The sequence below is a fragment of the Pelodiscus sinensis genome, chromosome 5 (genome assembly GCF_049634645.1).
Source record: "Pelodiscus sinensis isolate JC-2024 chromosome 5, ASM4963464v1, whole genome shotgun sequence".
Lineage (NCBI taxonomy): Eukaryota > Metazoa > Chordata > Testudines > Trionychidae > Pelodiscus > Pelodiscus sinensis.
In genome coordinates, this window is record NC_134715.1 from 5,087,968 (window position 1) to 5,100,122 (window position 12,155).

General features: G+C 41.3%; 1 protein-coding gene across 1 annotated transcript in view; it reads left to right on the forward strand.

The window, feature by feature from the left end:
- GTF2E2 (general transcription factor IIE subunit 2) overlaps positions 1 to 7,983 on the forward strand; it is a 43,841-nt gene extending 35,858 nt beyond the window's left edge. The window contains exons 7-8 of the mRNA XM_006125382.4: positions 5,983 to 6,098; positions 7,129 to 7,983. Coding sequence (XP_006125444.1) covers positions 5,983 to 6,098; positions 7,129 to 7,248 — 236 coding nt within the window. The 3' untranslated portion in view covers positions 7,249 to 7,983. The remainder of the gene's footprint in view (positions 1 to 5,982; positions 6,099 to 7,128) is intronic.
- The last annotated feature ends 4,172 nt before the right edge of the window (positions 7,984 to 12,155 follow it).

Genomic DNA, 12,155 nt, shown 5'->3' on the forward strand with positions numbered 1-12,155 from the left:
GTGTTCACCATGTGCATGTTAGTCATGGCAGCCTTCCTGCCCAAGTGGAAGTGCAATGGTTCCATATCTCTACAGCTGGCTAATCAAAGGCTGTTTCAGAGCCCAACAGGGGTATCCATGTAGCCTGGTTTGGACACGTTCCTCAGGCTCAGCCTAATACTGAATGTGGCGGAGTCGACCCTCACCCCAGCTCAGAGAGTAGAGTTAATCGGCGCTTTCCTAGACTCCGGGCCTTGGATATATACTCAGAGGGAGCAGTGAGTAGGGGCAGCTGCAAAGGAGGGGAGCATTGATTTAACCTCTGTATAAGGCACTGAGGAGATCAGTGCTGCTTACAGTCCATGTTCCCTCTTAATTTTTTCCATCCATCAGCAGAACAAATTTTGTTCTGTGCCCCAAGGCACATAGAGATGTGCACCATCTGTAGAAACACACGCTGCGGGCTGTGAGTGGTTGCGGGCGCTCTGCTAATCAGCTGGGTGGCATTTGAATCTCTTCTGGTCAGCCCCTCCCCCCCCAGCATTCAGCTGTTGGGGAACGCTGTTTACAGTCCTGGGGTCCCCGTTTGAAAAGGGTGTTGAAAAATTGGCAATAGCATGAACATTTCTTTCCACTGCAGAGAAGTTCCATAGGTTTGGTACTCTGGGATAGAGCAAAGGCCTGGCCATCTTCACAGTGATATATAGCGTATGACTCAATTTAACAAAATGTATGTGCTGAGCAGTTTGAAAAATAAGCTTTTTACTAAAATCAGGTACCTGGTGCTGAATTTTCCCCTTTTCTTAGATCACACGCTCCTCCCAGTAAGTGATAAAAGTGTCTCCTGAGAGAAATTGTTTAGTAGATAGGGGGAAGGAAGCTTAAAGCTAGTTAAGATCTTGTGGTGATGTCTGACAATTAGACATTTAAAACAAATCTATGATAAATGGACTAAAATTGACATTATGACAACATGTAAAGTTGGGGTCCAAATTAGCATTTCTGACTTCGATCTGCAGGTGGCAGTCTAACACCGTATTTTCATACAAAGGCATATTTGTCCTGCCCTCCACTTTTCTTGTTAATGCGATGGTGTTCTGCAGTGATCCCTGGAAACTACATGCATGTGCGGCCCTGCAGGAGGCATTCAGATGCTGCCCAGCTGCTTAGCAGAGTGCCCACAGCGAGGCTTTTTATTTCTGGTGGTAGTGCACATTCACACATGCCTCGGTGCACAGAAAAGTGTATTCTGCACGTAGATAGAAAAAATCCACCCATGAATGGAAGAGATTCGAGGGCGCAATGTCTGGGAGAGACCGAGCAGTTTCTCATCTGTGGCTTTTAGGATACATCTGGGCAAAATTAATTTAAAAAAGAAAAAAGGTAGAGCTTATTAGCCAGCCATTCTATGATATTTCAGGGGCATAGCTGGGGTGGGCCGTGGCCCACCCAAATCAGGACTGGAGTCTCCAGAATCCACAGGCTGGGACTCCTGACCCTGGCTAGGTGCCTATCAGCTTGGCCCCATCGCTTTCCTGCCTGCATCACGTGCTTCAGCCGCCGTCTCCAGCCCTAGTGCTAACCCCTGGGGTGTGTCCGAAGGTCTGGGCGGGGCTAATGCTGGGGCCAAAAACTGGGGCAGAAGTGCATGACAGGCCGGCAGGAGAGGGATGCAGCAAGGCTCGCAGACACTGAACTGGGGGAACTGGGGGTTGGGAGAGGTGGGTGGTGGGGTCCCACTCTGCCCCATGAATGCACCCTGCAACCTGTGCATTCCAGGTGCCTGCTGAGCGGTAATACGAGTTGAAGGGAGATGCAGGATTCCTCATTCCTCCCACCCCCTCTTGCTACAGCCCCGGCTCCCTTCTGCGCCCCCTCCCCATAGCACTGGATCCCTCCTGTTCCCTCTCCTTCCTGCCTCCCCAGAGCACCAGATCCCTCCCACCTCTTCCCAATGGCACTAGATCCCTCCCCCCTCCCTCTCATGGCCTTCCATTCCTCTTCCCCACCCTCCATCATTGCCTGCCTACTGGAAAGCTGGGACCACCCACTTTTTCTGTCCTAGCTATTCCACTATATTGCGAAACCTGTACAAGAGACTGCTTCTTCTTGGGCAATCTTTTGACGTGAGACTGCTTTAGTGTCCTCAGGTGTATTTGCTACAGTTCTTCTCAGTGATGAGAGCCACGTCTGTTATTAAGGGGTCAACAAAAAATGTTTTGCATATGTGGTCGCTTAAGACAGGTTTTACTGTGCTCACCATCATATTTCATCTAATTATGTACATGTCAGTAGCCTTGATGTTATAAACCAGTTCAAAAACCAAACCCTGAAATGTTGGCAGACTCAGCCTGACTAATTTTTTTTATCCATTTGGTGACAACCTAAATCCAAATTATTAACATATATGGGCATAGAGAAGGGGTGATAGGAGCATACTCAAACTCTTCTTTAAATTGTAAGCTCAGAACTAAACAAACCCATTAGTGTCGGCTATTTGCAGTAGAAAGCATCTGCAGGAATTCTGACTGTCCTAAACAGTGCCAGTATAATTTTGAGATGCTTTAGTGCTAAGGTTCATCTGCAAATAAACATGGAAAAGGCAGCCTGATGTAAATATGCAATTAAAATAATAACTCTGTATGCAATTTGATTTATAAAGCTACATAGTCTTAAAAGGAGATGCAGTATATTACAGACCTAGTCTTCAAGAGCAAGTTCCTTTATTAAATTATCTGTTTGCACGCAATGTCATTTTTTGTTTTACAGTTGACTCCCAGTTGATTTTACATTCTTGTTGGTCATTTGCTTTAAAAAGATGGGCATGAATTTAAAACCATGTTATAAAAAGTAAAGAAACATGAAATATAGCTGAAGAAGAACCATAGATGCCAATTTTTTGTTCTGATCTTTGGAACATCAGAAGTTGTCTATTTTCCGGTGTTATTTTTTCACTTTGTTCTTGAAAAGATTGTACAGTGTACTTAACTCTTCCACCCGGCCTGGGGACTCTTCTTCGCCATAATCCATCACTGAACTATTAATAGATTGTGTACTTGTATTCTTCTGTCTATGCAATGTGAACCCTGATATGGAGACAAATGATGTGTATTCGTTGTAGAAATAACAGTACATTTTCCTGTGAAAATTTAGCATTTTGTCTATAAAGAAGGGGTGTATGTTTCACATAAATGATAAAAGCATTTGATCCGCATGCATGCAGTCTCCGTAGCAGCCATTTATTGAATAGCCTAGAAAGGCAGTATAGCATACCACAACCAGGCTCTGCGTATTTAACTGGTATTTATTCTGTATGCTTATTACGTACATTTCTAGATTGCTTATTCCTTGGCATTGTGGACAAATAAATGATTTGAGGAAATAGTTTCTCACAAATTATAGAGTAGTACTTTGCTTTCCTGTTCACATCATTCAGTGCTACTTTCCTAATGAGACCATCCATGTTCTGGTATAGCCAGCCAAGAGACTGCTGATCAGGGGAATCACGCAATGGGACACAGCCAGAGACACTTATTTTTCCATGTTGTAAAAGGGGTAGGATTTTCATCCACAACAGGCTTCTACTGAGAATTCTATTGCATTGCAGAAGTGAATGCCAATTATGATTGTCATCAGATCCTTACTAGTTGAGTGAATCAGGAGACCATGTCATCTGAGGAACTATCCCAGATTGAGACACCAGTAGAGGAAGTTTTGGAACAAGTAGGTATATTAAGCAGCATTAAGTCATCGCGACCCAATGGTATTCACCCAAGACTTCTGAAGGAATTCAAATATGAAATTGCAGAACTATTAAATGCGGTGTGTAACATATCACTTAAATCCACTTGTGTGCCAGATGGCTGGTGGATAGCTAATGTGACACAGTAGGTTAAAAAAAAAAAAAAGAGGCTCCATCGATGATCCTGGCAATTTCAGGCTGCTAAGTTGAACTTCAGTACTAGGCAAATTAGTTGAACTAATTAGTTTTAAATAGTTATCAGATGTATAAATGAATAAGATTTGTGTGGAGGAAAGCCAACATAGCTTTTCTAAAGAGAATTCATGCTTCACCAATCTTTTAGAATTCTTTGAAGGGGATCACCAAACATGGAAAACAACAATCCAGTGGCTAATAGCGTACTTGGACTTTCAGAAAGCATTTGATAAGGACCCTCAATAAAGACTTAAGCAAAATAAGAAGTTATGGGATAAGAGGAAAGGTCAGTAGCTAGAATCAGTAACTAGCTAAAAGACAGGAAATAAAAGGTAGAAGTAAAGAATGGTTTTCCAAATGGAGAGGGGTAAATAGTGGTTTTCCTTGGAATCTGTAGAGGTGTTGACCATTGGAAGAAGCACATAGATGTAGGAGACAGGATCTTTCCAGGGTATGGACCAAGACAATGGAAATCATTCTTGCAAAAAATTAATGATTGTGGATTTCGCTGGCAGACCGGGAAAGGAGAGAGAGAGGATTTCTATTTTACTTAATTGGGAGGTACCTGTGAGGGCTGTATAAGTATACGGTCATCAGCTTCAGCCTCCAGTATGACTGTTATTGCCACTCTGGAAAAAAATGCATTGAAGAAATTAGAGAAATTTTACTGAAATACATTCTATGGGCAGTATCACAAATGACTTTTTCAAGTTTAATCAATCCATTTGTAGTGGGATTCTTCATCCCACTGACAGAAAGTAGGATTGCTTTAAAACTAAGCTTGATTATGCTACCAGACGCAGTCATCACTTGGTGACATGACCAGAAAAAGTTACTTTGTATTGTTAAAATGTCTTATCTTTGTTTTATGGAAAGCTTAAAATAGTTCCTTTGTTACTGGTGGGGAAAAGAAAGAAAACTGGTACTAGAGGGTGTATGATGTAGTCTTTTAACAGAAATGTTCATGTTTCAGTAACTGAACTTATGAAGTGCTGGAGGCCTTCCCCCTCCTACCTCAAAGCAACCATATTCTGGATTTAAACAAAGTAAGGGCTAATGGAGCCAGTGTGTCTGAATCAGGTAATGTCACTGGCTGTTTACCAGCATCGGGGTTTTAAACCACACTGCATAAAACAACTTTTTAGGGACTTAGGAGCTGCAGTTGTTTTGACAACCGTATATTAAATATATCTGGAAATTCAAAAAATCTAGTCTTGCACAGCATAGTGTACCTTCTATTTAATTTATGGTTTGTTAGCTGAACCTGCTGACAGGGTGTATCTCACTTAATGCCCATGGAATGAAGGGAGGAAGAACTGTACCAGTCGCTTCGTGGATAAGGCATTCCAGAGCATCTATTAAACTTCATATGATGCACAGTGTTTTCATTGTGGATGACAGCTGCTCCAGTTAGAATAGAGGGGCAAAGTCTTTTTATTTTCGTCTTCCAGGTTTCCAAGGGTAGCTTTTCACACTCTTAACACAAGAAGGATTTTAGAAATCCATTAACTCTATGGCATTGTTTATATTATAGTGGTAATATCATCCAGCAAATTGATGCAGTAAATGTCACAAGTCTTCAATAAATTAGAGTAGGAGGCTGACAAGTCTCCCATGATAATGGCAACCAGCTTTCACAAAATTAAGCTGCTATCTCTGGCTGGAGTTAATGGGTCATCAGGTTATATGAACTGAGGTATGTAAAGTGCATTGAAGATCTAAAGATCAGCATACACAACAAGCAAAATTCTAAAGTAATTATTGAATTAATATTAAAATGTGTTGTATAGAGTGCTCCTCACTGTCCAGGTTCCGGGGTGTAGTCAATACAGAAGTCGGTTTCAATTGACCTTTATCATTTAATCTTTTCCCTCAGAAATCCAGCTGCCATTTACAGAGTGGCTATCTATGTGCTCATTGTGTTTTGCTGCTACTACTGTGGTTTTCAATTAAGACTTATGGTATCTGAGTTGTCATGGCACAATGTGGAGGAGTGTTGGGGCATTTGATGGTTGCATATTCATATTTTTCACAAATTGGATTGAGTCCTTTGTTTTGCATTTTAGAATTTCAGAAGCTGTGGCGGAGCATTCCTGTGGATTCTATGGATGAGGAAAAAATAGAGGAGTATCTGAAACGACAGGGTATTTCTTCCATGCAAGAAGCCGGACCAAAGAAAATAGTAAGAGTTATAAATCATAGATCTTTTCCTCAACTGCCACTGTTTTAATTACAATGGAAAAGAATCAGTTGAATGGGATGGTGCATATGCACAATTACTGTGTGTAACTCTTGCTTATGTAGGGCTGGACCTAAAGATTTCTGCTGTTGCACTATGAACTTCCCCCATCATGTTTTTAGAGCTTTTATGACTTTTTGGGGGTTGGTGTTTCCACAAGACATCAAGGGAGGAGGGGGCACAGTAAAAAGCCACTTCACATTTACAAGTTGCTTTTTCTAAAAGTTGTACTGTTAAGTAGTGAGGCAGTGCAGTCAATCAAAATGGTGGGGAGAAGGATTTTCCCCAGCTAGCCAGCTTAAGCATTGATACAACTCCACCGCAAAAGCTGGGGTTCAAATACCAGTGTTTTGTATGGAGCTATGACCACTCCATAATGGCCGTCAAACTTAAAATAAGCTTTTGACATTGATTCATATGTAGCAGATTGTGTCTCTGCTCTCCTATCTTAGGCCTCAGACTTAGTCCTTCTGGGGAGTGATTTTTAATGTGGTAGTGAAGAAAGAATTTGTCCCTGGTTTTTGTTCATCTCCACATTAGATGGTTTGGTGCCTGTCAACACATAGCTGTTGCCATAGGTTCATACCAGTCCCTTAAAATTTTAAATGTAAGGTTGTTGGGAATAATCCGTGTTGCCATTGCCATTATCATGTTGTAGATTTAGAGAGCATCTGTAACATTTTCTATGCAGTGTACGGTATACTCTATATAGACATATTCACTCTGCTCTGGTGCTCAAAATGGAGAGGAGAATATTCTGTATGGCCAGTACTCACTGCAGATAATTAAATCAAGTGACATTTTGTATGTACCATTGCTTGTTTTTAGAGATAACATGCTGTTTTCCCCACCGGAGCACTGGTTTACCGCAGCATTTCAGATTTTAGTGAATAATGTTGAAATCTGTAAGGACGTCGGACCCCGTGTACATCTGGGTGGCAGTCTTGTGATAACTGTTCCCTTCTCTTTTTAGGCTCCTATTCAGAGGAGGAAGAAACCTGCTTCTCAGAAGAAACGGCGGTTTAAGACTCACAATGACCATTTGGCTGGAGTACTGAAGGATTACTCTGATGTTGCTCCTGGCAAGCAGTGAAGTTGGTTCTGGAACAAACGTTTTATACAGGCTTTTTGCCGCTGGGGTTGAATGTCTGCTTGAAGGCTGACTGACTGTATATAGTTATGTGGTGTGTCCCCATCCCTTCATCTGTCAAGATGAAACAGTTCTGTTTAAGAGCACGTACACATTACCAAATGTAGAGTTTTATTTTAATTTAATTAGCTAATGAGAACTGTGACTTTGCAAGAGGTCTGAATGGGCAGCCTCTTGCCACTGGGGGGGTAAAAGGTACACAGCATGTAAAGCTACAGCTCCTGGTGTGCTTCTCAGTGATTTAAAGGAGATTTTTCTGGTATTGCTTTAGAGTGGACTTGTAGGTAGAAGTGAATACAATATTCATTTTATTTGTTCCAAGAGAACAGACAACATCTTTGCAGAAGCATTTGTTTTAGAGAGGCAAGTGCACTCTGAGTTTGTATATTTCTTCTTTGCTTTGGCATTGAGCTTTAATGAAAGTTGATGTTGTCTGAGACTTTGGCATGGAAAAACACCACCAATATTCCCACCAGGCTGTGTGCTGGAAATGTGGCTGCAACCACACAATATTAATCAGAGATTGCCCTCAGGACATTGCTGATGACATTACTGTAGTGGATGCATATGTGTTGCACAATTCTGTGTTGTGGGTTAACAGGTCACACGATAAACACAATGACAATGTAATGCTAAAAGGGACTTTTTTTGTAAAAATAATAAAGAATATAAAGCTTGTGTGAGTACATTTCTTCTTCAGATACAACCTGGATTAAGAGAAAATCAATATCTGTTGTGATGGGATGTTTTCCTTCACAAGTTGAAGGATAGGAACTTTTGAGTTAAAAAGTCCAAAGTATTAGTTTACTTTTCAACGACTTATTGTTCAGGACTAATGCCTTTATTTTTTCTTTTTGGAAAAAAATAACTCCTTAAATGTAAATATGCATAAGATTCTATATGTATGTGTTGGCTTTTGTGAAACTTAACAGTGGTATGTAGACAATTGGCTAATGTACAATGAATGGGAGGGCAATCATTGTCAGTCTCTCTTGTTTTAATGGGATCACAAGTGAGCTGCAGATGCCCCGCCCCTTAAGAGGTAATAGTCGATCTTCTCAAAATTAAAAAGTTGGGATGAAGGAGCAGACTGGTTTAAATCAGTGATCTAAATCAGCAAACAGTAAATCTTAATTTCATTCATCAGTTTTAATTGTATTTTGCATTTGTACTTTTTAGTTAGTTTCCTAAAGAAAGATAGATATGTGGTTACTGTTAAAACAGTATTTGTAACTAAAAATAGCCTTTACACAAAGATGGTGCTTTTTGTTGCTAACCTAGAGGATACTATATACATTTAGTAAAGAAATTGTAACATTTAAGTTACATTTATTCAGCTTCTCAATTTTTGATTTTTTGGTTTAGAAAAAGGTGAAATCCTTATTTACTAAATTACTATTAGGTATTTACTTGTAGCTCGTGTCGTGCTCTATTTGGATGGCAATTCAAATGCACTGAACAGCATTTTAATTTTGTATTAAATAAAACTACATGAAAAGTGCTAGATACATAGGAAGAAAATTGTCTAAGTTTATCTAAAATCTTTTGTATTTAAAACTACATAATTTATTAAACAAAGAGAATATTTGTCGTTAGTTAATTGAATTGATTGATCCTACTTAGCAGGTCTTTCAAAATTTTAGAACTAGTAGATCTTATCTTCTCACACATAGGTTTTATTCATATATTGGAAAACAAGCTTTCCTGCTTTTTCAGCTTTCATTTGCGCATTAACTTTCTTTAAAACTTGACAGAAAACATGTTCTGCTTAATATTAGGTATTGTGTTTACTTTAAATTATTGTAATATTTTAGATTTTAATGCGTTGTCATAATTTCAAATTTAATTTTAATAGATTTATTTTAAAAATCTGCCTGACTTGAAATCTGGACTTTTTACTTAATTAATTTTTATCCACCCAGAGAAGAATGGAATTCTGCTGCAGGTAATTATTTGTTTGTATATACATGTAAATATATTTGTAATGTATGATGTAATATTTATGCTTTACTTTTAAAAATCATGCTGCCAGTTTAAACTTTTTTCACAGCACATACGGAATTCCACATATCGGTCCTATCCAGTTTTGCGAGTTGTTAAATGATTGTAAGAGTCTTCCTTTTTCTCTCTGAGTCTCACAGGCAGCATGAGAGGTTCTTTTGTCAGTGATTCCCAGTGATGGATCATACAACCCCAATAGGGTCATGCCCTCAGAGAATAGGGTTGTAGTGATCCTGAGTGTGCCAAGTATGCCATTTTACTCCAGATGGCATGACCTCACCCACACTGCACATGAGGTCATGCCTTGTGGAGAATGCCATTTTGTTCTACAAAATAGGGTCCTCCAGGCTGTCTGGGGTTACAGGAAATAGGAAGTCTGAAAAAATGGAGTCATGCAGGCAAAAGATTTGCCGTGTGCTTGTGGAACTAGAGGCACATTGCTGACTAGTCCACTGTTTCTGCATTGAGAGGCAGAGAGACTCTGTTTAGACTGCTGCATTTTCAGGCAAACATTTTTTAGTTTTCCAGGTGACACGCCCCTTAGTAGGGAAAAATGTATGGCCCTGTGAGTTAATGACATTATTTTTACTCATTTAAGTTCCTTTTAATGATCTCCAGTATAATTTCTTAGTGAGCACCCATGCAAGTTTGCTTTATAGGGACTCCATGGGCAATTGTGTAATATGGAGGTCTCTTGAGCTCCAGAATCATCTATTAATAACCATTTCCATCTTGTGTCCACAGCCTCCAACTGACACCCCCTGTAAAGGAAGAGGTATCCCCAGATCTTGGAATGTCTGCAGAGAAATATTTTATTCCTGTGGGCCCTGCAAGAGGCCAAAAGGTGAGAACGAAAATCTTACAGCCCTTGCACAGAAGGCCCAGGGCGATGACCCAGGCAGAGAGATAAGATGATGCAGACACGTTACATATCAAGGCCACAATACAAGTGCTTTTATCATCTCAATTAACTTCTCCACCAGCACTAGCAGGATGGGTGAATGAAGCAGAAGGGAGAATATCATTGGTGGAAGGTCAGGTACAAGGGTCGTTTGCTCAGATGCAGAGAAGCCTAACCAATTTATCTTCTCTGAACTCTGTGGTGGCACGCCTCAAAGGGAGTTCTCATTGCAGTAATCTGAGACTTGCTGGAGTCCCTGAGGGAATAGAAAGAGACCAAGCCCTAGAATTTGTTCCCTGGCTCCTTACAGAAGTGCTCAGCCTGTCATATTAGTTTAAATTTCGTTTAGAAAGAGCACAGAGATCTGAGACTCCTAAAACAGTTTCAGATGACCACTCTGGTGTAGTGGTTGTAAATTTTGAGATTATCGTGAAAGTAAAATAAGGCACTTAGTGCATGGAAAGAAGATAGTGAACAACTGTTTTGGGGAGGCCATAAAATAAGATCACAAATTTCCAAGATTTTGCAAAAAATGTGGCTGAACAGAAATCAGCCTTCAGAAGGTAGAGGGGACTTGGCAAGCAACAAGTTTATTTCTCAGTTGGTATGTCTACCCTTCCTGCAGTTCGGAATGTATCTAGTGACCACCAACTTATTTATTTAGATTATCTTTTGTGCTCTACACTTACACTTTATAAGTGTAGTCTGGGACATGTATATCAATTCTCATCAAATGGCTGAATGTGAAGTACCCTGGCAGGGGAGTTAAAAGTGAACAACTCATCCCAAATGGATCTCGTGGGAGTGAACTGACTGGAAAGGATTTATTTCAATTGTGCATTAGCAACAGTAAGTGACTTTGTTCCTGTATTTGTGTTGGGGAGTTAATGAAACATTTGACAACATCCCTAACTGGACAGATCCACAGGAACCCTTTGTTTGTGATTATACAAGGTCTGTGAGTTAGTGCGGCACCAAAACACACCAAAGAGATGGTATTGTGCCTGTTACTCCAGCAGGCTCCAATTCTACTTTTTAAAAGTGGAGTTCTTCCTTTGTCACCACATGTCTGCTGGGGGGGTCATCAGATCCTGGTGGCAACTTGACATTGCAGGTGCTGAAAGTGTGAGAGATGGCTCGTCTCCCCTCAAGACATTGTGGCACTCTGCATAGGTCCTGCGCAACAGAACCATCCCCCCCCCCCGCCCCCGAGAGAGAGGAGCAAGGCAGGTTGCTGAGCTATACAAACCAGTGATTTCTGCCTTCTCCTTATCACCACCTCCTTTTGCCTGGTCCTTTTCCTCACCTCCCTTCCCTTCTCTTCTTCTCCCCTCTCTATCCTCCCACGTGCCCCACCCCTTGCAACTTCTTCAGCCCCTAAACCCTTTTATCAACTCAGGCCATGACTGCATGGGCAAGGAGTCTGACACTGGACTAGAAGAGTGACTTGCGCCGTTAGAGTGCTATGTTCTTTGGCTCAGACACGGGCAGTTTGTGCGAGCAGTTAGATTTCTCCTGTCAGTTAATATGGAGGAGGGAAACTTAATGTTTGTCTGTCAACCAAAGGGAGGGGACTATGTGACCTCAGGAAAACAATTCCCGCAGCATGCCTCTCCTTCAGTGCAGCAAGCCACACCGACAGTCCCCAGGGCCAGTGGGGGAGGCCAATGCTACAGGTCATCCTGATTGACAAGGCAGGCAGGCCAATGAGGGAATCAGGAGGAATGAGCAAGAGCAGGGCTGAGCTAAGGGGAGAGCAATAGCTGTGCTGGAGACAGCAGCCGCAGCAAGTGAGCTGTGCTGAGACAGCTGCAGCAGCATAGTGGCAGAGCGGGGTTGGGGCTGGAGCAGTCCAGAGCCATGTGCAGTGAGCAGCTGGCCAGAGAGCCCAGCACAGGGAGATGTCCCCAGCCAAGAGACTTTGCAGGTGGCACTGGGAGAGAGTTGT